The sequence below is a fragment of the Rhinatrema bivittatum genome, chromosome 12 (assembly GCF_901001135.1).
Source record: "Rhinatrema bivittatum chromosome 12, aRhiBiv1.1, whole genome shotgun sequence".
In the NCBI taxonomy this organism is placed as follows: Eukaryota; Metazoa; Chordata; class Amphibia; order Gymnophiona; family Rhinatrematidae; genus Rhinatrema; species Rhinatrema bivittatum.
In genome coordinates this window covers 33,968,873-33,995,385 of record NC_042626.1, presented here as the reverse complement: position 1 = coordinate 33,995,385, position 26,513 = coordinate 33,968,873, and the positions used below count along the sequence as shown (strand labels likewise).

The 26,513-nt window shown below is 45.2% G+C and overlaps 1 protein-coding gene across 5 annotated transcripts in view; it reads left to right on the top strand.

Moving 5' to 3' along the window:
• GLB1L2 (galactosidase beta 1 like 2) overlaps window positions 1–21,731 on the top strand; it is a 136,911-nt gene extending 115,180 nt beyond the window's left edge. For 4 of the 5 annotated variants that reach the window (XM_029572334.1, XM_029572335.1, XM_029572333.1 and 1 more), the window contains 4 exons: window positions 497–584; window positions 8,437–8,548; window positions 8,695–8,811; window positions 20,327–21,731. In XM_029572334.1, the coding sequence (XP_029428194.1) occupies window positions 497–584; window positions 8,437–8,548; window positions 8,695–8,811; window positions 20,327–20,413 (404 nt within the window). In that variant the 3' untranslated portion in view covers window positions 20,414–21,731. Of the gene's footprint in view, window positions 1–496; window positions 585–7,354; window positions 7,430–8,436; window positions 8,549–8,694; window positions 8,812–20,326 lie in introns of those variants that run through there. The other variant, XM_029572338.1, reaches the window with a different exon arrangement.
• Window positions 21,732–26,513: the final 4,782 nt, after the last annotated feature.

The window sequence follows — 26,513 nt, the reverse complement described above, 5'->3', positions numbered from 1 at the left end:
AATACCACAGATCAGTCCAGAGACCCACCCCTTGATTTCGAAAGACTATTTAGTTGGATTTATATATTTTACTGCAGAGCTTGAATTTATATATAGTTGTAATCTGTGGGGACCAAAGAAGGTTTCTTTCTGTGTCCTGTTGGATGTGCAGTCTCCATCTCCAACCTGGGATCCTTTGTTCACCCTAGAAAGGGCAGTTGTTATTTAACTTACGATTATAGCTCTGTCTTGGCTTGGGAACAGGTCAATAATGAGGGACTGCAGGTGACACTCTGTTAAGTAGCAGTGCTTGAAAGGTTTTTACTTTGCTGCCTTTATCTGCTGGTAGAGATGCATAACCCACTTTTCTGGACTAATCTGTGGTATTCTAGGAATGAAAACTAGCAGATAAGAACAAATTTTCCTTTATTTTCAATTAATAAGGCATTGCTCTCTTCTATTTGAGTTATGATGATAGTCCTTCCCCCCCCCCCCCCTTGTTTTTACCTCCTTTAAGGCATGGTTGGGGACGTTCTCCTGAGGAGCGCTCCTTTGCGAAACTTCAAGATTTACAGTCTTGATATGAAAAAATCTTTTATTGAAAGGTTAGTACTGCATCACAGGTAATAGCCAGCTAGGCCAGTGTCACCTTATGTTTCCCAGATCCCACTGAGCAATCCTCTCACATTCTGCAGAGAACAGAAGAGTGGAATCTCATGTCTATAGACTAGAATTTTCTAATACATTATTAAAATAAAAGTGAAAGTGGCATGTAGTTATGCTGACTCAAATCTGACTTTCCTAATCTCTTATTCTTTTAAAACAGCATTACAGTTTAGCTATCTCATATGCTGACAGGTTGCAATGCTTTTCCGCATATATGTGGAATTAAGTATGATGAAAACTGTATTTTTTTATTTATTTATTTATTTTGGGTTTTTATATACCGGCATTCGGGAACGCAGTCCCATCATGCTGGTTCACATAGAACAGGGGTGCATCAAAAACATAAACTAAAAAACAGTGGTGCGGAAAATGCAGTTACATATAACAGGGAGATTGGAACTTGGCAGAGAAAGAAGAGAAAGGACAGGTTATTAATTCAAACATGTAAACAATAATGGAGATGGTTAATCATGGTGTAATTGGAGATAAGGATTGGCGAGGATGAGATATATTAGTTTGAGTCCGGGAATGCTTGTAAGAATATCCATGTCTTTAGTCTTTTTTTGAAGGTTGAGATGCATGTTTCCAGTCTGATGTTAGAGGGGATAGAGTTCCATAACGGTGGAATGGCTGTAGAGAATGCCCGATCTCTTAGCGTGATGTGTCTGGTGGATTTGGGCGGTGGTACCTGTAGTGATCCTTTGTATGCATCTCTTGTCGGTCTTGACGAGTTATGTAGTTGGAGAGGGATCTGTAGGTCAATGGGAGCCAGTAGATGGATATTTTTGTATGTGGTAAGAATGGCCTTGTATATTATTCTAAAGTGTATGGGTAACCAGTGGAGGTTCTTTAAGATGGGGGTTATGTGATCCCTTCTCCTGGAGTTTGTCAGTATTCGTGCAGCTGCATTTTGTACCATCTGCAGCGGTTTGGTGTAAGAGGCGGGAAGACCAAGTAAGATGCTGTTACAATAGTCCAGTTTTGAAAAAATGATTGCTTGCAGTATGGTTCTGAAATCTTGGGCATGGAAAAGAGGTCTAATTCTTTTCAGCACCTGTAGTTGGTAGAAACAGTCTTTGGTTGTTTTGTTGATAGTAGCTTTGAAAGTATTAAACTGTTTCTCTATAATTTTGCTGACTCTTGACCAGTTATGCTCTGACCTCCTGGTCCTATGGAAGACCTGCTGCAAGACCACAGATGCACCCATATAGACTCGGAAGAGATTTGGAGTATCACCAAGGGCGAACTCTGTCCATTCCAAGCCCTAACTTACCGAAAGAGGCTATGTTATTTCTAAGGATGGTATTGCATTGTCTTAAGGCTTGTACATCCTAAGAGAGGATTTATTTTTTAACTTGGACAGCAGCTGAGTCAGCAGTATTGAAATGCTACTGTACGCTATAAGAAGAGAATGAGCTTGTACAGAAAGCTGGCCTCAAAGCCAAGCAATTGATGAGGCATAGATCTAGGCTATGCAGTGGGAACTGCAGAAACAACAAGATATCACGCGACTCCTATTTCATATTAAAATAAAATTCTTCTAGGTGACTGATTCTGCCTGGGGGCCAACAGGCGTACTTTGTGGAAGGAGAACTTTTTGAAGACCTAACTTGGCGAAGGAAATGTTCAAAGCTATTTATCCGGCTTAGTACCAGTTTCCCTGGTAAATTGGTCTGTTTGAAAATTGCCTTCACGGCATCTAAATGAAAGCATGAGCTTCCACAATATACATACTTTCAGCCTGGTTAAAGAGAAGTATTCTTAGGGATATGCTTAGGTCAGGGAAGGAAAACGGCAGGCATAACTGATTTTCAAAAGTAATCTAGCTATTTTAACTTATTCTTTATTAATTTTCAACAAAACAAAGTCAACTAGAATACTTTGTTACAGGAACTCAAGTGAATTCCATAGAAATATACACATTAGATAAAAGAAAAAAAAATAGAAAGCAAAATAAATCCTGGAATCTCACTACATTAGCCCACAAACTAAACTAAGAGAGGGGTGGAATCATAAATATAGGAGATAATTCAAAGAAGTCAGACAATAAAAATACATTGGAATCTAGGCAAGGAGTACCCTGAATTAACCGAAAATAGATCAACTAAGATTATCCTTGTCCAGCACTGTATCTATATCAGGCAATTTATGCGTATCCAGTAAAAGGTCTTCATTGCTTTGGAGCAAAGAAAACTTAATACCATTATATTTAATCAAACATTTACTTGGGTATCATAACAAGAAGGAAGCACCTAACATGCGAACCTCTTGTCTCATTTCTAAATATAATTTCCCATGTTGCAAAGTAACTCTTGCCAAATCAAGATGAGGTCCATATTCAAAAGCATTTAGCTGGCTAACTCAGAAGTTACAAAAAATCATAGGTGAAGACCTCTATCGCTGATGTTAATGAAATTTTTGCGGATGCTGATGGAATTTTTTTATAGTAAATAAAATATACTTTTTGCACCTACATAATGTGGAACATACTTATTTAATATGAACTATGTTATGTTTGATAAAATGTTAAAGGAGTTAGAGGAAAGTTTCATACATAATGTAGGTGTCCCCGCACCACTACTTTGTGGTAGATAATCATAAACTCTCCTCCTCCTCCTCATGTGCAATTTTCTTGTGTATGAAAAGAATTTTTTTACTTTTTTTCTATATATAATATAATAACCTTAAGACTCTGCCGGGGCAAGAGGGTCGATAAGATTTCGATGCGAAATAACGCGTTTGTGAGGCTTAACAAGCGTTAATACTAAATAAATGAAAGTCAGACTTCCCCAATTGGTGTTGGTATGTGATGTCCGTCTTCTGATAACAGTCCCGACACGAACTATCCGTGTTTCAGATGTCAAATCTTTCCTCAGGGGTGTGCGAGTTGATACTAGACAACCAACTTCTAGGGGTCTGAGTCTCTCTGCGCCATGATTACTCGAACAGTTTCCACGTTCGCCTCCGATAGATGTTACTTCGACCTCGCCTCCGGAAGGATAGTCTATAGGTGTGCCATGACCCCTTTTATATGAGTCACTGGAAGTAAAATTAGCCAATGAAATCATTGAAAAGGCCTTGAAAACCTGTGACGTGACTGGCCGACCTGGTTGGGAACTGCCCGACCTGGTCGGGAACTTACTAGTGCCGAAGCACAAACCTAAGGGAATTGCGCTGATTGGTGTACCTTTATCATGCGTCAATGACGCACTGAATTAGCGTGCTAAACCTGGATAAATGGGGGATATCTAAACGTGTGATACTACTGATCAAACGTGTTAGAGTGTCATAAACTGTCAAGTTCACCTGAATTAATAAAAAGTATTAAACTTTACAACAAGGTATTCCAATTAAGTTCGTCGTTCATGCCCCGGGGGGCAGATGATGAAAGCGTAAAAATCCAAAATGCTTCACGGTTATTGAGGAGGATACGAACGTCGCCCCCTCTCACTGGGGGTTCTATGTGTTCTAATACTGTCCAGTATTAGAAACTGGACAGTATTAGACAGTATTAGACAGTATTAGAAACTGGACAGTATTAGAACACATAGAACCCCCCAGTGAGAGGGGGCGACGTTCGTATCCTCCTTCTATGTGTTCTAATACTGACCAGTTTCTAATACTGGACAGTATTAGAACACATAGAACCCCCAGTGAGAGGGGGCGACGTTCGTATCCTCCTCAATAACCGTGAAGCATTTTGGATTTTTACGCTTTCATCATCTGCCCCCCGGGGCATGAACGACGAACTTAATTGGAATACCTTGTTGTAAAGTTTAATACTTTTTATTAATTCAGGTGAACTTGACAGTTTATGACACTCTAACACGTTTGATCAGTAGTATCACACGTTTAGATATCCCCCATTTATCCAGGTTTAGCACGCTAATTCAGTGCGTCATTGACGCATGATAAAGGTACACCAATCAGCGCAATTCCCTTAGGTTTGTGCTTCGGCACTAGTAAGTTCCCGACCAGGTCTGGCAGTTCCCAACCAGGTCGGCCAGTCACGTCACAGGTTTTCAAGGCCTTTTCAATGATTTCATTGGCTAATTTTACTTCCAGTGACTCATATAAAAGGGGTCATGGCACACCTATAGACTATCCTTCCGGAGGCGAGGTCGAAGTAACATCTATCGGAGGCGAACGTGGAAACTGTTCGAGTAATCATGGCGCGGAGAGACTCAGACCCCTAGAAGTTGGTTGTCTAGTATCAACTCGCACACCCCTGAGGAAAGATTTGACATCTGAAACACGGATAGTTCGTGTCGGGACTGTTATCAGAAGACGGACATCACATACCAACACCAATTGGGGAAGTCTGACTTTCATTTATTTAGTATTAACGCTTGTTAAGCCTCACAAACGCGTTATTTCGCATCGAAATCTTATCGACCCTCTTGCCCCGGCAGAGTCTTAAGGTTATTATATTATATATAGAAAAAAAGTAAAAAAATTCTTTTCATACACAAGAAAATTGCACATGAGGAGGAGGAGGAGAGTTTATGATTATCTACCACAAAGTAGTGGTGTGGGGACACCTACATTATGTATGAAACTTTCCTCTAACTCCTTTAACATTTTATCAAACATAACATAGTTCATATTAAATAAGTATGTTCCACATTATGTAGGTGCAAAAAGTATATTTTATTTACTATAAAAAAATTCCATCAGCATCCGCAAAAATTTCATTAACATCAGCGATAGAGGTCTTCACCTATGATTTTTTGTATTGTTGTTTAGATCGCTGAAATAGTGGTGTATCACATTGATATATTTTGGTTTGTTAACTCAGAAGTTAGCCAGCTAAATTAATATTTGGGCACATATCTGGCTAAATTCTAGCCTCTTAATAAGTTAGGTTAGACTTTAGCTGGCTAAGTTAGGGGCCTTCCAGGGGCATAACTGGGGGGAGTTGAATTAACAGGCAAATTTAACCAGCTAACTCCAATATTCAGAGTTAGATGAATGACTTAGCCGGCTAAGCCTGGTTGGGCCAAAGAGCTGCCCTAAAGTTCGGCGGCTATAGATAGCCAGCTAACTTTAAGATAGCCGGCTATATTCAATAGTGCGGTTTCACTTTGAATATACGTCTATAATTAGCCGGATAAGTTTATCTGGCCGACTTTGCTAGCCAGACTGTGTCTGAATATGGACCTTGATTTATCCAGTTCTTTGCCGCAAAAATAATTCATTCATCCTATGGAAGTACATTTAGGTCTTTTTCGATTACTAAAGAAAAATGAAGTGTGACTCTAATATGTTTTTCCACATCAGACTTCTCTAAAAAGGTTGTTAGGTCCAAACTGTCCAATAATAATTGAGCATCACCTCTTACTTCTTCTTTAATCTTTATTCACTGGTGAAAGTGCTGATATTCCTAACACTTTAATCAGGTGTTTCTTAAAATCTTTCAAGGCATCGTGCCAAGAACTTTTGAGAAATTCAAGAACCACAGCTATAAATATCTAATATAATTTTCTACATACGCCCTATTACAATGAATAGCCTCTTTTTTTTTTTACCCCGCCCTAAATGTAGGAAGGGTGGGTAACAAATGTTTTAAAATAAATACATAAATTCTCTGAGGACAAGCTTTATGACAGTCCTCACATATGGGTGACATCATCAGATGGAGCCTAGCATGGAAAACTTATGTCAAAGTTTCTAGAATTTTGAACCTCATTGAGCATGCTTACGCATGCAATATACCATGCATCCACATGGGGTCCCCTCAGTCTCTTCTTTTCTGCGGAGTTTCATGTCTCGCGGTTGTTTTTTCTTAATTTTTTTGGCCTACTTTTTCAAGTAGTCTTTCATGTTGTCTCACACAGTCGACATAGGGTCCTCTCGGTTCGCCTGTTAGCATCCTAGATAAGTTTTTCAATGTTTTTGGATAAGTTTATCTTCGTTGTCTATGAACCAGGGCAGCAGTTCATTCAGTGCCCGATGGTTGCCACCATCGATTTCAATCTTGCGTCTCTTTTGTTTCATGACATGTCCACTTTGTGTTTCAAGTGTTGCCCCAGGTGTACAAAGGACCATGTCTGTCATGGATCCCCATGATAGATGTGTCCTCTGCCTTGGGGCATCACAAGATGTCTGGAGTTGCAAGTGTGCCAGGATGACCCCCAGAGAGATGTAATATCCTGCTCAAAAAGATGGAGCACATTTTCGGACTGGAGAAAACCGATCCATCGGCATTGAGGGACCTTGGAGCCACATCGATGGATGCCAAGCCATCAACATTAGCAGGGCCACCAGTTCTGTCAAGGTATAGAACACAACTCTGTTCCCTCCTAGGGCATGTTTTTATTCAGGCTATCCCCCCATTACCAACAAAACTAGTATTGTGCCCATTGGCACTTATTTTGGTGTATTGTTGGTCCCCTTTTATGTTGGAGGACAGCCTGTAGCACAATTTTGAAGACTGCCATCCTGCTTGTCCTCAGAGAAAGCAGAGTTGTTTACCTGTAATAGGTGTTCTCCAAGGATAGCAGGATGTCAATCCTCACGAAACCTGTCCACCACCCTGAGAAATTAAGTTTCTGCTATGTGAGTTTTTCTGCTTAATTATTTTATTCTTTTGTTTCTGTGATATAAGACTGAGGGGACACAGCTTGGACACGTGGTATATTGCTTGCATGAGCATACTCATTGAGGCTTAGTCAAAGTTCTAGAAATTTTAACACAAGTTTCTGTACAGGACTCCCCATTTGATGATGTCACCCATGTGTGAGGATTGACATCCTGCTGTCCTTGGAGAACACCTGTTATACAGGTAAGCAGCTCTGCTTTATCCTGTATTAGTCTCTCTGATTTCCTTAAGATCTTCCTCCAATTGTCAAATCTTTCCCATCTGTTCCTGTCCTTGGCCCAGTGTTTCTACTTTAGAAACCAAATAACCTATCTCAGAAGAATATTTTACTAATGGTTTGTCTAATATGACCAATGCTGGCCACAAGGAATCCAAAGTTACCACAGGACGTTTATCTGACAGAGAATGAGACTCACCCAGGAAGGTTGATGTTGAACTTGGAGCAGCATATTCCATCAAGTTTCCCCTTAAACTGAAGATGCATTGCTCCCTCCCCATGCAAAGCCCATTCAATCCGGTCCCCAGAAACATGTTAGCCATTCATATTGCCACTTCCTCTTTGCTTGGGAGATTCCAAGGCCAGGTTCCCCCAGCTGCTCCTCCACCATTGACATCTTCAGTCTATGCAATTCAATGCCCTTCTCTCTTGAAAGCAGGAGGCATTGATCTAGAAGGCATAGCGATGTCTCTTTCTCAGGCCAATTCGGTGCTCCTCCTCAGAAGCGACAATGGGGACCCATTAGCCCTCTTGAACAAGTCCACAGGCAAGCAATTCATTCTCTGTTGGTGAGATGAGAAGGTCTGAGGTTCAGGGGGGAAAAACTCTGATATTTTTTTCCATTTCTTTTAGATGGCATAGCAAACCAGAAAACTCATAAAACGGCAAGAAACAATTTAATCAGCAGAGGTACTCTGCTTTGCTGCCTCTTATGCTGTCATCTTGGCCCCATTCACCTCTAAGGTAGCTATTTTAAAAGAGAAACTACCAAAGAAGTTTCTCTTTGAAAATTAGCTACAAAGTAAATTTGGTAGAAATATCCATTTATTTTGCAACTATGCAGGCTACTTACAATTGCCCTCTAGGTGACTAGAATGCATATTAGTAGCACTCTCTTTTCCTTGCCCTTGTATCTTGCAAAATTTGTTTTCTTGCTATCCAATGCATGTATGTTTTCTTTTCCCTGGAAAAGTCTACAGGTAGCACAATGGAATGATGTCCCTGATGAACCTGAGGGCCCAGCGTTTTTTCGAGGAACGTTGCGAGTGGGTTTCATGCCTCTGGACACTTTTTTGAAGCTTGAGGTAAGATTTCTGGTTATTTAGCTGGCTCTGCACTCTTCATCTCTTCCTAGCATGCACAGCAGTCCAAATTTCACTCTATCTATACTGCTTAATGCCTATGCTGGTTTTCCATAGTTTGCTTTCCTTTGCATTTTTTCTTTTGGTAGGGTTGGGAGAAGGGTGTTATATTTGTCAATGGACAGAACCTTGGACGATACTGGAATATTGGCCCTCAAAGTACTTTATACCTCCCAGGAACATGGCTTCATCCAGGTGAAAATGAGGTAAGCCAACGCCTTTATATCTCTCTTCCTTCTCCTTCTTCTTGGAGATCCAAGAGGGTAAACCGGGTGGAAGAACCAGGTCAATGGAAACACCAGGTCAATGGAAACTGTTGATAAATTTATAAAGATGATGATATACCTTGGCGAGCCAAAAGAGTCCTACATCCAAACACCTGAAACAACAGTAGGGCAGCATATTTAAAACTAAGGCCTGGATTCATAAAGCCATGATGCTTTTTCACAGGAGGGGTCCCACTATTGCAGAGGGAAAATTGCCATGATAGTGGAGCCCCTCCCCCCCAAAAATTGCAACTCAATGGTGCATTCTTTTGTCTCGTGGCCAAACACTGCAGGACAAAAGAACGTAACGAATGGCCTTTTAACACGATAGCGACCCTAACCTCAAGGGGCCGCCATTTCCTTAATGAAACATAGAAATGACAGCAGAAAAGGACCAAATGATCCATCTACTCTGTCCAGCAAGCTTATGTTAGCAAGAGCCGTGCCATACAGGTCTCCCACATAAAGGTATCATCAGGGGGTGACATCTGCCTTTCAGTTACCCCCCCCCTACTTATTTTCCCAAACCATTAAAGTCAGGGCCCTTGTTGATTTCTGTCTGAGTCCAATTCCCCGTTATTTTTCACCGTTGAAGCAGAGAGGAGTGTTAGAGTGACATCACAAGTATAAGGCTTATGGTTAAGGGTAGTAACAGCCGCATCACCAAGTTACCCCATGCCTGTTTGTTTTCCCAGACTGTAAAATTCTTGTCCTTGTTGGTTGCTGTCTGAAATTTTCCTTTTTTCCCCCTGCCGTTAAAACAGGGAGCAATGTTGAGTTGTATCAACAATATGAAGGCTTGATGGTTAAGGGTAGTAACCATCACACCAGCAAGTTACCCCCTTGCGCTGTCTTCCTCATTTCCAACCTCTAGCCTTTAGGGATCCACAGTGTTTATCCCATGCCCCTTTGAAATCTTCACTGTTTTTGTCTTCACCACCAACTCCGCAAGGGCATTCCAGGGATTCACCACCTTCTCCGTGAAGAAATGTTTCCTGGCGTTGGTTCTAAGTTGTCCTCCCTGGAATTTCATTTCATGACCCCCTAGTTTTACTGATTTCTTTCTTACGGAGAAGGTTTGTCAAATGTGTATCATAGAAACCTTTCAGGTATCTGAAGGCCTGTATCATATTTCCCCTTTGCCTCCTGTCCTCCAGGGTATACATATTTAGGTCCTCTACTGCAAAAAAACCCAACAAAAACAACCCACAGCTCAAGAAAAGGTTGAGCGGGGGTGAGGGCTGACCCCTTGCTCTACCCAGGGCTGCCACTTGAGGTGGCCCCTACTGCTTAAAAGTTTAAAAATAGGTGGCCGAATAGCAAGGCCCCCCCCCCACCAAGTGCTCAAAATAAAATAAAGGTCTTCCGGGCCCCCCCAAAGTACATAAAAATAATGAAGGTCTTCTGGGCCCCCTACTTCCGTCACCCACAGGAACCCCTCTCCCACACCCTCTGAACCTTTAAAATCCCAAACAGGTCCCTTGGGGGGGCCAAGGAGCTCCCTCGCACCCGGCTTGGTCGGCACCATTTTCAGAATGGTGACCTGAAAATAAATCTTAAATTTTTTTTTAATGCATTTTGGGGGGGGCAGGTCCAGAAGACCTTTATTTTATTTTGAGCACTTTGGGGGGCTGGGAGGTGTTACAGGCGGAAACCTGGAACTACTTCTTTATTTGGCTTAATTTGGGGGGAGTTGATCACCATGCAGGCACCTACTTTTAAACTTTTAGGCAGTTGGGGCTGCTCTAACCCCTACTCAACCTTTGCTTGAGCCGCAGCATTTTTTTTGACAGCACTTTAAATGGGATATGGGATCCTCGGGATCCATGTTAGGGTACCAGGGCTCCTGTCTCACATTTACCGCATTTCAAATAGGTGTTATTTTATTGCACTGACCACTTTCTCAGTCATCCTTGATTAAAATATTAACATCAAATTGCCTGTTAATGATCTTCTTTCATGCATTTACATTATTCATGCATGCATATCACATGCAAAGAAGGTAATTGTAATAGGGGAGGGTACCAGGGCGAGGGATATTCCAAATATTGTGTATATCGCCGCTATAGTGCTCTGTTGCGAGATATACATTGTTTGACATGTGTTAAAGCACAATCGCGATTTGATGCATCTCGCAGTAAATTCCTTATTGTCTATGCCAGACCAGTCCAGATGAGCGGTTTATGCCCCCCTGCTAACAGATCGAGATAGAGAAAAAGGGCTAAGAGCTGACTTCATGCCCCTTATAGGGGTCGGGGTCAGCCTACAGCTCTTCAGTAATTTCTCTGTCTCCAGCAGCTGGTGCTGACATGTGGACTGTTGCAGCAGCTAGGAGTAAGCCACTCCTAGGAAAGCTATAGGCTCAGGTTTCCAGTAGAGCATAGGCAAAGTCTTAGGGGCACTTTGGGCAGCAGTTCTGTTGGGACCGATTCTCCATATCTCCTTGAGAACCAACAGCTGGGAGTCTCAGTTCCTGCACTGATAGGTCAAGTCTCAAGGTGGTCTCTGATGACTTTGTTGGCAGCAGGAGCTTCTGACAGCACACGCTATTCTTGGAAAGCAATGGGAAGCTGTCCTATGGTATATTTTGGATTCAGACTTCATTTAGGAGGTCTAAAATAATCTCCCTCCCTTCTCTATCCATCTGCTTGCTTATGGTAAGGATGTGAATAAAGGGAAATGCAGTGCCACAGTTATGTCACAGCAGATGGGCATGTCAGCTGATGCATTCTGACTAGTTTGTGAGTAGGCAGACATCAAGCAGGTGGATGTAATCTGCAGTGGGTCTGGCACTCTGCCAAAAGTAAAACTGGAGGGTTCACCAGATCGAGTTCTGACCCTTACGAGGAAAGCAAGTTCCCTGTACGTACCCGGATCAGTCCAGACAGCTGGGTTTTGCCTCCCCTCCAGCAGATGGAGACAGAGAAGTTTTTGACTGACACTGCCCTTAAGTTGAGGTGCCACCTGCAGTCCATCAGTATTTCTCTGTCTCCAGCAGATGGAGGAGGTGGAAACTCCTACAGTCTGAAGTAAAAAAAAAAAAGAAGAAGACGACAGAATTTTCTTAGAAGACGAGTGTACTGCCTCCCAGGGGGTTGCTAGGTCCCGGTGGGTTCATCCCCCCTGGTATTAAAGGCGTTCGAGCAGAGGGTCAGAGACCAGGTAGCTTGACACCCCCCCTCCCCATTTTGGCAGTTGCACCCAGGTTGATACCGAGAAGCCTGGGTCACTCATCCTGCCATGGGACAGTGGGAGCCTGCAGCCAAAAGCTAGGTTAAAGTTTTTAAAAAAAAAGAAAAGATACAATTAGCACTACCTCGGATCGGTGCAGAGTGCAGGTAGGCTTAGGATGTCCCTGCTCCAGCAACTGCTGCATTGGACGGCTCCCGTGGGTTTTTTTCCCCTCTCTGTAACCCCTGCCCTGCTTTCCTGGATCCACTGCTCCCAACACTGCACTCTCCTGGGGGGCCTCAATGTCCAGCTCCTCAAGAACTGCGGGAATCAGGGGGCTAGTTCCTCTCCTCGGAACAAACGCACCACCCTGGGATCATCGACTCTCACACAACAGTCTATGTTCGGAGTGCCTCCCTGGCGGGGAGGGACCCTCCAAGCCCTCTGCGAGGGGAAGCCATCAGTTTTCCAGGAGCCTGGGAGACTCGCTTTGGCTCAGGAGCCGTCGGATGATCCGTTCCCACTTAGCGCGGGAACGGCAGCCATTTTGTCCACAATCGCATGGCCAGGGGGGAGGGGGATTTCCCGCCCTCGTTGTCGCCGCAAGCTGGGGCCTCCGGTGGGGGCAGAATCGCAGCAGTGGGGAAGCCTCTCTTCCGAGGAGTCTTCAGGGCCAGATGCTCTACTAAGTGCCGCAGGCATAAGAATGTGTCCTCTAGCGTGGGCAAGCTGTTCAAGGGTCCCAGCCAGGACGGAGCTGCAGCTGCAGTCCCCACGGGGCCTCAAAACCCCGAGAGGGCGGGAGTCTCCAGTTTCTCGCCCAGTGAGGTCTGTGCTTCCCGCGGCAGCTTCCACTCCTGTTCCTGCACAGGACTCAGATCCTCCGGAGGGGCCTTCCGATGGGCTGGACCCGGATCCCGATTAGTCTCAGTCTGAGGCTCCTCTACTTGCCGGAGATGATCCCAGGGTGGTGCGTTTGTTCCAAGGAGAAGAACTAGCCCCCTGATTCCCGCAGTTCTTGAGGAGCTGGACATTGAGGCCCCCCAGGAGAGTGCAGTGTTGGGAGCAGTGGATCCAGTGATGTTGGGCCTCCGGTGTCCAACTACGGCTTTTCCCTTTCATGCGTAGGTCACCACCTTGCTTTTCCGGGAGGGATACCCTGGATATAGGGTTGAAAGTGAGTAGAGCCGTGGACAAGCTATATCCGCTTCTGGAGGATGCCCTGGACCTTCTTAGGATCCCAAAAGTGGATGCTGCGGTGTCCTCAGTAACCAAAAAGATGACTATCCCGGTTACTGGCTCTACGGCGCTCAAGGATCTTCAGGACAAAAAGCTGGAAGCTCACCTAAAGAAGATTTTTGAGGTATCCGTGCTGGGGGCTCGGGCTGCTATATGCAGCCCGAGCAGGTCTTCGTTGGGCACAACAACTCCAAATGGATAAGTCCCTCTCAGAGGTGGAGGCCCTTCAGACTGAGCAGTTCGAGGCCGTGATCACCTACAGTGCAGATGTATTGTACGATCTGCTGTGGACCTCGGCCAGGTTCATGATGTCCGCCATTTCCGCTCGCAGGCTCCTCTGGTTGAGGACTTGGGTGGCAGACATCTCCTCCAAGACGCAGCTGGGTTCTTTGCTCTTTAAGGGTAAGCTGCTGTTTCGTTAGGAGTTGGAGGAGATGATCAAGTCCTTGGGTGAGAATAAGGTTCACAAATTAACCGAGGAATCCCTTTCCTTTTCGGGCACGTTTCCGGGGAAACTGTAGATTTCGGGCATCTAGATCCTCCGATTCTTCTGCCTGGCAACTCACGAACAGGCAGCTGTCATGGGGTCAGCCCTTTCACGGCCGCCAGCGCAGCAGAGATGGTTCCTCCCAGGGCATGGGTGAACCAAAGTCTTCTCAATGAAGCGATGTCGGTCCACTCCTCGGTGCCGCTCATCAGGGGCCGGCTGGCTCTCTTTGTCAGGGAGTGGGCCAAAATTACCTCCAACCAATGGGTTCTAGATGTAATCGGTCAAGGTTACGCTTTAGAATTTGCTCGGTCTCTCAAGGATTGTTTCTTCATCTCCCCATACTCTTATCAGCAAAAGAAGGTGGCAGTGCGAGCTACCGTCCATCGCCTCCGAGACTTGGGGGCCATTGTGCCGATGCCTCCTGCAGAGCAAGGAAGTGGCAGATATTCCATCTACTTCGTAGTACCCAAGAAGGATGGCACTTTCAGACCCATCCTCGACTTGAAGAAGGTGAACAGGAAGCTTCGGGTGCCGCGTTTTCACATGGAGACCTTGCAGTCGGTGATTGCGGCAGTCCACAAGGGAGAGTACCTTGCATCCCTGGACCTGACGGAGGCTTACCTGTACATAGGGATTCATCCTGACCACCAAAGATTCCTCCGCTTTATGATCCTAGGGGAGCATTTTCAGTTTTGCACCCTGCCTTTCAGTCTAGTGACGGTGCCCAGGACCTTTACCAAGGTAATGGTGGTGGCAGCGGCCCTTTGGAAGGAAGGGGTGCTGGTGCACCCTTACTTGGACGACTGGCTGATTCGAGTGAAGTCAGAATCTCTCTGTAATGAAGCAGTGAATCTGGTCCTGTTCCTATTGCGGTCCCTGGGTTGGATAGTCAATTTGGCCAAGAGTCATCTGGTTCCCTCCCAAACCCTGGAGTTCTTGGGAGCCCTGATCGACACGGGAATAGGCAAGGTGTTCCTAACCAAGGAATGGATCCACAAGTTGCAAGCTCAAGTTCGCTCGCTGCTGGCCATGCGCATGCCCAGGACCTGGGATTACCTGCAAGTTCTGGGTTCCATGGCTTCCACCTTGGAGTTGGTCCCATGGGCCTTTGCACATATGAGACCTCTACAATCAGCCTTACTATCTCACTGGGATCCACTCTCCGAGCAGTTTCAGCTTCCGCTTCCACTCACTGAGTCTGCTCGGTCCAGTCTCTTCTGGTGGCTCACCCCAGGCGAGCTTCGATGCAGGGTGGTCCTGGAGGTCCCCTCTTGGACAGTAGTAACTATGGATGCCAGCCTCTCCAGTTGGGGGGCTGTTTGTCAGTGCAGTTCTGCCCAAGGCCTTTGGACACCGGAGTCCTCGTGGTCCATCAACTGGTTGTAGACCAGGGTCGTGCGACTGGCTCTCCATGCTCTCCTCCAGCTGGTGGAGGGAAGGCCAGTGAGGATCCTGTCAGACAATGCCACAGCCTATATTAATCGCCAGGGGGGCACCAAGAGCTGAGCGGTAGCCCTTGAAGCCCGGGAGTTGTTCAGCTGGGCGGAACTGCATCTGGAGCGGATAGCAGCCTCTCATATTGTGGGCTCGGACAACATTCAAGCAGACTTCCTGAGTCGTTACCAGTTGGATCCCGGAGAGTGGGAGCTTTCAGACCGCACCTTTCGTTTCATATGCAGCAGGTGGAACCAGCCCTGCATGGACTTGATGGCAACCTTTCACAATGCCAAGGCCCCGTGATTTTTCAGTCAGCATCGGGAGCCAGGAGCAGAAGGAGTGGACGCTCTGGTCCTCCCTTGGCCGTCAAATCTTCTGCTGTACGTGTTTCCACCATGGCCGCTGATCGGCAAAGTGTTGCTCCGAGTAGAGACATACTGAGGGGATGTAATTCTCGTGGCTCCAGAATGGCCGAGGCATCCGTTGTTTGCGGACCTGGTCAACCTAGCGGTGGACAATCCCTTACAGTTTCCGATCTTGCCGGACCTCCTCCTCCTCCAAGGGCCTGTTTGTTTGGAAGGGGCGGATCGCTTCTGTCTCGCGGCCTGGCTTTTGAGAGGGAGCGCCTAAGGAATAAATGTTATTCAGAGTCGGTGATTACTACCCTCTTGCAGTCCTGGAAAACCTCTACTTCCCTGGTGTATGTCAGAGTTTGGGGTGTTTTTGAGTCTTGGTATGAAGAACACAGGATGGACACGACCCATGCCTCCGTGAGTGATGTCTTGGCCTTTTTTGCAGGATGGCCTCATGAAAGGTTTATCCTTTAATTCCCTGAGAGTTCTGGTAGCGGCTCTAGGTTGTCTTCAAGGGAGTGTGCGAGGTGTTCGTTTGGCATCTCATCCAGACGTGGTCCCCTTCCTTTGGGGGGGTAAAGCATTTATGTCCTCCCATTCGGAATCCTTGTCACTCCTGGAGCCTCAATCTGGTTTTGAGGGCCATGTGTGCGTCACCATTAAAGCCATTGAAGCAAGCAATTCTAAAGGATCTCACTTTGAAGGTGGTCTTTCTGGTGTCTATTTCCTTAGCCCGGTGGGTGTCTGAGCTTCAGGCTCTGTCTTGTCGTAAACCATTCTTGTGGATTTCGGATTCAGAAGTGTCCTTGAGAACAGTTCCCTCTTTTCTGCCTAAGGTGGTAACATCCTTCCATTTGAATCAGTCTGTGGAACTCTCTTCCTTCCTGGTTTCGGATCCTCCAACCCTTCAGTCCAGGGATTTGCGGAAGTTGGATGTGAGGCGGGCGCTGTTACATTACTTAGAGGTTACCAACAGTTTCCACCTGTCTGATCATCTGTTCATGCTGTGGAGCGGCCCCAGACGGGAGCAAAAGGCGTCTAGGGCCTCTATTGCTCGGTGGTTGAAGGAGGATTAACTCTGTGTACGTCGCAAAAGGTCGGCTGGTGCTTGTCGGGCTTCATGCACACACTACCCACTCGCATGAGGCCTCTTAGGATGAGTGTCAACAGGTTTCACCTCAGGAAATCTGTAGGGCAGCTACTTGGAAGTCCTTGCATACATTTGCCAAGCACTACTGTCTTGACGTCCAGGCCCCAGAAGCAGGGGGTTTTGGTGACAGGGTGCTTCGCACGGGACTCTTGGGGGCCCACCCTCTGGAAGGAAACTTTGGTACATCCCAGCTGTCTGGACTGATCCGGGTATGTACAGGGAAAGGAAAATTGGTTCTTACCTGCTAATTTTTGTTCTTGTAGTACGCCGGATCAGTCCAGACTCCCGCCCAGGTTGGGTTAGGGGAGTTGGAGAGTTCACTCATTCAGTGTTTTGGCTTCAGGTTCTGGTCCCGCGCAGGTGTGTTGTGCGGGTAACAGTTCTTATTCAATTTCCAAGGTTTCTTCTTCCATCTGCTCGTTTGAGGGGAAATTTGTACATAGTGTGAGTTGTATTCCTTTCATCTGGCTTGGGTACAGTTCAATACTGACGGACTGCACTCAACTTAGAAACATAGAAATGACAGCAGAAGAAGACCAAACGGCCCATCCAGTCTGCCCAGCAAGCTTCACACATTTTTTTCTCATACGTATCTGTTTCTCTTAGCGCTTTGGTTCTATTTCCCTTCCACCCCCACCATTAATGTAGAGAGCAGTGATGGAGCTGCATCCAAGTGAAATATCAAGCTTGGTTAGTTAGGGGTAGTAGGGGTAGTAACCGCCGCAATAAGCAAGCTACACCCATGCTTATTTGTTTTACCCAGACTATGTTATTCAGCCCTTATTGGTTGTTTTTCTTCTCCCCTGCCATTGAAGCAGGGAGCTATGCTGGATATGCGTGAAGTTTCAGTTTTTCTTCTCCCCTGCCGTTGAAGCAGAGAGCTATGCTGGATATGCGTGAAGTATCAGTTTTTCTTCTCCCCTGCCGTTGAAGCAGAGAGCTATGCTGGATATGCATTGAAAGTGAAGTATCAGGCTTATTTGGTTTGGGGTAGTAACTGCCGTAACAAGCCAGCTACTCCCCGCTTTGTGAGTGCAAATCCTTTTTTCCACATTTCCTCTTGCTGTTGAAGCTTAGAGCGATGTTGGAGTCACAGTAACCATGTGTATGTTTATTGAATAAGGGTATTATCTCCAGGCAGTAGCCGTCATTCTGGCGAGCCACCCACTCTTCATTGACGGCCTCTTGACTTTATGGATCCACGGTGTTTATCCCACCCCCCTTTGAAGTCCTTCACAGTTTTGGTCTTCACCACTTCCTCCGGAAGGGCATTCCAGGCATCCACCACCCTCTCCGTGAAGAAATACTTCCTGACATTGGTTCTGAATCTTCCTCCCTGGAGCTTCAAATCGTGACCCCTGGTTCTGCTGATTTTTTTTCCTACGGAAAAGGTTTGTCGTTGTCTTTGGATCATTAAAACCTTTCAAGTATCTGAAAGTCTGTATCATATCACCTCTGCTCCTCCTTTCCTCCAGGGTGTACATATTTAGATTCTTCAATCTCTCCTCATAAGTCATTTGATGAAGACCTTCCATCTTTTTGGTCGCCTTTCTCTGGACCGCCTCCATCTTGTCTCTGTCTCTTCAGAGATACGGTCTCCAGAACTGAACACAATACTCCAGGTGAGGTCTCACCAAGGACCTGTACAAGGGGATAATCACGTCCCTTTTCTTACTTGATATTCCTCTCTATGCAGCCCAGCATTCTTCTGGCTTTAGCTATCGCCTTGTCACATTGTTTCGCCGACTTCAGATCATTAGACACCATCACCCCAAGGTGTCTCTCCTGCTCCGTGCCCATCACCCTTTCTCCCCCCATCGAATACAGTTCATTCGGATTTCCACTCCCCATATGCATGACTCTGCATTTCTTGGCATTGAATCTCAGCTGCCATATCTTAAGGGCAGTGTTAGTCAAAACCTTCTCTGTCTCCACCTGCTGGAGGGGAGGCAAAACCCAGCAGTCTGGACTGATCCGGTGGACTACAGGAACGAAAATTAGCAGGTAAGAACCAATTTTCCTGTGTTAATTCCCTTAAACTGCTGTGATTTCCACTAGAAAAATGTTTAGGAAATATTTGTTAGAGATTGTGGAATTTTCTGTTAAAGCAATGCTCCTGATTGTGAACATTTATTATTTACTGCAAAAGAAAACTACAGGGAATGTGGAGGAGGCACAACCAGTTGTTCAATTAACCTTAGGCAGGTTAAATGTTTCTCAATTGTTAGAAAACTCCATGGAAGCTGAAAATGTTCCAGCAACATTTTTAGTTTCCTTCATATTAGAAATTAATAGAGACTTTTTATTGAAAACATTCTTCCATCACAGAGGGAAGTTGTTCCTAGAATTAAAATGGTATATTTTTCCTAAAATAGCTAAGCAAACTTAAATTGTTTTGCCTTTGAGGCCTTCGGTTCTTTTGTTGGAGCTCTGGTTTTTTTTTCTTCTTAGGTTTCTCTACAAATGTTGGATTATTTTGTGCTGTGGCAACGATGAAAACAGCAGTGGCGAAAACGGTGGGGTGGGGTCAGCAAGGAAGCTCGCAGATTCTACATGCGATCATCCTTCCTCTTCACAACAGCCAGTTTGTGGGCAGGAGTTGTAGGTACTACATTGCAACTTCTGGCACTTGCTGCCTGCTGAAAAGAGAGAATTGCCATATGTAGGACCTGCGAGCTCCCGAGGCAGATAGCATGCTTGCGTCTGTTCCAGCCACCCAGAACAGAGGACTAGCATAGGCCAGAGCTGGGAGAGGATTTTACACACTTTCAGCTGGCTCCAGAGGGGAAACTGTTCTGGAGCCAGCTGAAAGAGCTGCGATTTGTAGTAAGGGCTGCATGCGGCTCACGCGATGCCGGTTGGCCACCCCTGGCTAAAAGTGCTTTTGTTATCCCACCCAAAATTGTCCCTTAGAAATCTAAATAAAGAAGAAATACGATTCAAATGTATTTCGCCTTTTACATGTTTCCTGCATGTGTGCACTCACATAAACTGCGCTTCTGAACATTGTCTGGTATCTTAGTGGGTAACACGCACTCAGTGTTACACAAGGCACGTGCTTTTAGCCCCTAAACAAATATGTACTTCACATATCTCTGACTGAGAAATGGGGGTTTTCTGGACTCAGATGGAGGTCCAGGGAGTGGGTATACATGTGTATATACCATTTAAGTTTCATCCAATAAGAATTTCTTCTCTTATCTCACTTTCCATTTTTTATCTTTTTCTTTTCCACTTTATCAATCCCCACAACAGCTTGGTTCCCTCTCCTTGCAATTTTGTCACTTTTCTTCTGACTTTTCCCCTTCCAGTTGTTTTTCTGTCTTCAATATCTTCTACACTTGGTCTCGTTCTGCCATTTACCCCAGCTTAACCTTCCTGTCCCTTCCTGTTCATCTTTTCTCTGTTCCCTTCTAGCATGAATCGGGGGCCCCATTGTGACCTGGCTGCTCCTCCCTCAATTGTTATTCTTTAGTGCTGAGCAATGAAACACCCTAATCCTCTCACAGACTGAGGCTACATTTATAAACCCCCAAGAGGCTCTTCCATTCTGTTATCAATTAAATGGATCTTATGCTGTCAGTAAACATCTCTTTTTTTTTTTTCTCCCAACAGATTATTATTTTTGAACAGTACAGAGCTGGCCGCCTTCTTCAGTCTATGGATGTACCTCTCCTAGGGAAGACTCTATATGTGGATTAATAAGACCAACACACTTCCCTCGACCGAGCTGGACAAGAGCAGAGCTTTCTGCAACTGGATCTGAGAACACGAATTGAAAATGCCATTTCCACCAGAGATGTTTTCATGGATTTCTATCACATCAGTTCTACATTCCTGCAATGGATTTTATGTTCTGCTGCATAGAGGCGCACACCATTTAATACCAGCCAGAGAGGTCCAGATACTTCCAGTAGGGGTAGTTTGGAGATTAAAGGGATGATCAGATGTAACAAAGGTCTGTGTGACCTGGTGAAGGGGGGCAAAGGGAATGCTAGACAGTAGGCCCTGATACAGTCCCACTTATTTTAGGATCTTGAAAGGGGAACTATTTTATATTTCTTGTAGGGAGAATGTTGTCCCTCTTAAGAATAGAAAAGGTTTAATGAGCTGTTGGGTAAAATAGGAAAAACAACCTGTTTTGCATCTGTTTAGATGCCAGTCTTCAAACTTCTTGTTCTATTTTATGTTCTAGTTTGTTAGTCAGAGCTAGTTCCAGTGCATATCTAGTCCGTTCTACTGTTAACACTGCCAGGAAAAGAATTTTATATTAGAGTTTCACTATTTTCCTGGTGCATCTTGCTGTGGTTAGTTTTTTTTACCATGTTCGCATAAAGAGACTTTTTCTCTCTTCTATTTCTTATTGACTAACATGGCTGAGAATCAAAGAGAGAGGATGAAAACTTCATAAACCATTTCCTGTACAGAAACGAGCTGGATACCCTAAAAATGCTCTTGAAAGCTCAGCTGCTTGTCAACTGGTTAAACCCAACTGCAGTTCCTGGAGCCATTTTACAGTGATCATCATGGGACTAGCAGTCTGACTTGATTGGATTTTAAGTCTTTTGCTCTTTACCTGAGTTTACTCCTCAGGCTTGACAGCTGTGTGCAGGACCTGCTTTTCAGTTGTTCATGCCATTTTTATGCTGTGAATGTATTACTGGAATATAGTTGCTGGTTTATGATGAAAGAAGAGCAGAGGTCCAGCTTTATTGCACATACCTAAGAGCTCTGTCTACCGGGTAATCCAATGGAAAGTGCTAGCCCACTGTCGCTTGTAGCCGTGAAAGAATTTCAGACCTCAGATGTGACAGCTGACTGACCAGGGTGGTAAGGGTCAGCACAGGAGTGCCCCACTTTTCTCTGAGGGCAGAAGGGGCTGAGACTCGTGAGTTTTCAAAAGTTTTAAGTACTGATACGTCCTCAGGAATTGTTATACAAATCTGGATGAAATCCTTTTTTATTATTTGGTTTTAACTGAATTACCTACAAAAAAAATAATAAAAGCTTTTTTCCATTGCTGCTGGTTCAGGTAATAGTTTTATTTCAGTGAACGTAAAATTAAAAAGCAACAATGCAAATAAAAAATGGAAGTCCCTTTTTCATTTAATGTAAAAGTCAAAGAGAGGATTCACTCAGAGCAAGAAATACAGCCTGACAGAGGAAGGGCATGGGTCTCTGGTGCAAGGGGGCCAATATTTGCATTTATGCCACTTCCTATTATTACCCCTTCTCCATCGTCCTCATACCCGGATTTGTAGGGAGGGATCTGTTATGTAATTGAAGTTCCTGTTCATACCCCAGATCAGTCCAGATGAGTGGTTTTATGCATTCCTACCAGTAGATGGAGGCAGAGAACAAAATCTTGAGGCACTGCTACATAACCGAGAGTGCCACCTGCAGTCCTTCAGTATTTCTCTGACTCCAGCAGATGGTAGCGGGGGCTCTGTTATCCCATTGGAATCTGCTATCAGAGGAATTTCAACTTCCTTTACCATGTCCAGTCTTTCGTGGTGGCTGTCGTGGCACAATCTAGAGAAGGGAGTGGATCTGGAAATACCCGATAGGGTACTGGTAACCACAGATGCCAGCCTCCTTGGCAATTTGTCAAGGGAAGTCAGCCCAGGGTCAGTGGTCACCAGAGTAGGCGGCTTAGTCAATCAATCAACTGGAAACCAAGGTGGTGTGCAAGGCCTAGTTGGCATTTTCTCCGCTCAGTCGGGACAAGTCGGTGCCAGTATTCTCAAACAATGTGACAATGATAGTGGGCATGAATCATCAAGGTGTAACGAAGAGTCATCTAGTGGCACTGGAGGCACAGGAGCTGCTCATGGGGGTGGAGAAATATCTAGTGAAACTTGCTGCTTCTCATGTGGCCAGAGTGGACAATGTGCAAGCAGACTTCCTCAGCAGACAGCGTCTGGATCCAGGAGAGTGGGAGCTGTCGGCAGAAGCCTTCACCTTGCCCCTAGCAAGGTGGGGCAAACCAGTGATAGACCTCATAGCAACTCCAGCAAATGCAAAGACGGATAGCTTTTTCAGTCACAGACGGGAGATCAAATCAGAGGGCACTGACATTCTTGTGCAACAGTGGCCAACACACCTCTTGCTGTACATGTTTCCTCCAAGGCCACTCGTAGGATGGGTGCTGCGGCCATTCAAGATTCATCTGGGTGAAATGATTCTGGTGGCGCCCGAGTGGCCACATCGGCCATGGTTTGCGGACCTTCTGCATCTGGCAGTAAATGGGCTTGTTTGCTTGGCTCATCTCTCAGGGTTACTTCGACAGGGACCCGTATTTTCAGACTGGGAGGATCACTTCTGTCTGGCGGCTTGGCTTTTGAGACATGGCGGCTCCATTTGAAGGGATATTCAGAGCCGGTGATTGCAACTTTGCTTCAGGCGAGGAGACCTTCCACTTCAGTGGCTTATGTTTATTTATTTATTTATTTAAAAACTTTTATATACCGGTATTTGTGGGGACATCATACCGGTTCACATAATAACTGCAAGGTTGGAATGTCCGGGTGTGGAGAGTTTTCGAATCCTGGTGTTTGTGAATAAAGTGCAGCCCTTAAAGGTGGAATTCCCGCAGATCTTGGCCTTCTTGCAGAGCTGGTTCTATAAGGGGTTAGTGTATAATTCCCTTCGAGTCCATGTAGCAGCTTTGGGTTCCCTGCAGGGAATGATTCAGGGAAGACCGCTGGTGTCTCATCTGGATGTGGCTCGTTTCCTAAAAGGGGCAAAACATCTGCGTCCTCTGGTTCAGAAGATCTGTCTGGCGTGGAATCTGAATTTGGTTCTTCAGATGCTGTGTGGGCCCTCCTTTTGAGCCAATGTGGAGGGCGTCGTTGAAGGATTTAACCCTGAAAACTGTTTTCCTGGTGGCCATCTGTTTGGCTAGGTGAATTTCTGAGCTGTAAGCGCTGTCATGTAGGGATCCTATCCTGCATTTTTTGGATGATGGGGGTTTTTTTTACGCACTGTTCCTTCCGAAGGTAGTGTTCTCTTTTCACCTTAATCAGGTGGTTGAGTTTCCGGCTTTTCCGAATTTGACAGCCAATTCGTCTATGGCTAGGGAACTTCACTTATTGGATGTGTGTCGTATCCTTTTGCAATATCTCAAGGTGATGAATTCCTTTCGGAGATCGGATCATCTGTTTGTCCTGTTCAGTGGAGCAGAGAAAGGAAATAAGTCTTCCAAGGGCACTATTGCTTGCTGGTTAAAAGAGATGGTAGGTTCAGCTTACATCTGCAAGGGCCAGCTGGTGCTGGAGGGGTTGCGAGCGTATTCCACTAAAGTACAGGCAACCTCGTGGGTGGAGTGTCAACTGCTTTCTCCACAGGAGATCTGTCACGCGGAGATGTGGTCTTCTCTTCACACTTTTACCAAACATTACTGCTTAGATGTGCAGACTCTAGAGGAAGCAACGTTTGGGGAGAGAGTATTGCGCACAGGTCGTTGGGTTCCCGCCCAGAATAGAGGGGCTTGGGTACATCCCACTCATCTGGACTGATTCAGGTTACAAACAGGAAAGGAAAATTGGTTCTTACCTGCTAATTTTCATTCCTGAAGTACCATGGATCAGTTCAGAGACCCGTCCCCATCTGACAAAAGACTTTCTCGCTTCTGGATGTGGCTAAGCTGATGGAGCTGGCATTTGATATAATCAGAGTAATGAAAACTGTATATAGTTTGGTGTATGTTTATGTTAAATCAAGGGGCCCTAGTTTGCAGGGGGCTCCAACTTTAAGTCTTTGTTTGCCCAAGGTTTATTGGGGTTTGTTAGGGTAGACATCTTGGCTTGGATACAGGTCAGTACTGAGGGACTGCAGGTGGCACTCTTGGTTAGGTAGCAGTGCCTCAGTTTTGTTCTCTGCCTCCATCTGTTGGTAGGATGCAAGAATCCACTTGTCTGGACTGACCCATAGTACTTCAGGAACGAAAATTAGTAAGTAAAAACCAATTTTCCTCCATAAGCTAGCAGAAATGTTGCACATCAGTCATACACACAGAACACAGATCAACCCTTAACTAAAGAAGAATAGGGGGATCAAAAATCAGAAACAGAGACATACAAACGAAAACTTGAAATGGAAAGCCTGAGAAACAGGACTAAGCAGTAGAACAATGAAGAATGAGAAACAGAAATGCATTTACTCCCATACTGAGCAAAATATAAAGATAAAGAAATATACTTTCCCAAAACAGACATTCTAGTCACTAAACACTCAAAATAAAATACCTTTTTAAAAATAAACTTTATGGTTTGATTCTTTTATTTTATAATCTAGTTGGTCCCATTCCCCTTAGCTTTCTTTTCAAGGTTCTCTTTTCCATTTTCTGTACCTTCTTCCCTACATCTTATTTCTAATTATTTTGCCTTTTCTTCTATTTTTCACTATTTCTTTGGTATGCCTCTCTATTCACCCATAGCTACTCCTCCACTTCTCACCCTTCAGTCTTCACTCTGCTTTTTTTCATGTCTCACCTACCTATCAGCTTTCCATTTCCCACTCTCATCTTCCCAGTTCTATTTGACCCTCTTTCACTCCTTCCTGTCTTCTATTCCCCCTCTTTCATGTGCTGTACTCACCCCTCCCCAGCTCTCATCTACCTTCCTCTGCCCCTCAACCTCTCCAGCCCCTCATCTGGCTCTCTCCCCAGCTTCCCATTCCTTTTCACATCCTCCATTTCCATCCTCTCTCATCTCCCTTTAAAGACTTATCCCCTTCCTCTGTCGCCCCAGAAACAGCCCGTTCCTTTTGACTGCTTCCCAAACTCTTCCTAACCATGCCAAGCCCTGCACACCATTTCCCCAACTTTCTTCATCCTGTTTCATAACCCCCACCCTATTGTCTAGTCTCCATAGTGTTAATTCAAGAGTCCCTGCTGCAATGCTTATTTTCCATTCCCCAGTCCTCACTCTTCTCAAATGCCCAGCCAGTTTGAGTCTGTACACTTCTCTCTCACCCAATCCCTTCCCATGGCTCCAGTATTCATCCTCATGCCTCCTTCCCCAGCATCCATCCCATTGCCGCTACCCCTTTTCCAGCAAGCATCCTCCTTTCCCTCCATAGCATCTGCCCCTTTTGCTGTCCTCTCTCACATCTACCTCATGCCTTTCCCCCTCCCTCCTTCAGAATCTGTCCTGCTCCCTTCAGTTCCTCCCTCAGCTTTGCCTCCCCCCCTCCCCTCCCCTGTGGCCTCTCACTCAGAAGGGTCGCCAAGAACCATACTGCTGTCTAGCTCTCATATTACAAGTTTGATAATTAAAGTTGGAGAGCCTGGGTTGGGTTTTTGGTTTGGTTTTTTTTTTTTTTGCTGGTTCTGATTTGTTCTTTCTCCTTCCAGCAGAGCATGGCCTTGACATCATTGGTTTCCACAAGATGACCTGCAGAGAGAGACAGCCAGCAGCACCTGTTTTGAGAAGTGAGGAGGTGGGCACAGGACCAGCCAGCATGGCACTGTAGCCAGAGGAGATCTTTCTTGCTCTTTCCTGAGGTACTCTAGCCACAGATCCCATTCTTGAACTTTCCTGCATCCAGTCATGCTTCATAAGTAGAGTATCCGATGGAAATTTTAGAGCTGTGAAAACACTGATAGATGTGTAGCTAAATTGTTCAAAAATAGTTAAATGAGTTACCTGTCATATTCACAGTTCTAAAATCTCTATTAGGTTCAAACTGGCATTCCCACCACAGCCTGGAAACCCCACCCCCAAGTACACCACTCAGCCTGGGGCTGCCTCACACTATTCTTCATTAATATTGTTGAGTCTTCTTTACTCCATCTTCATGG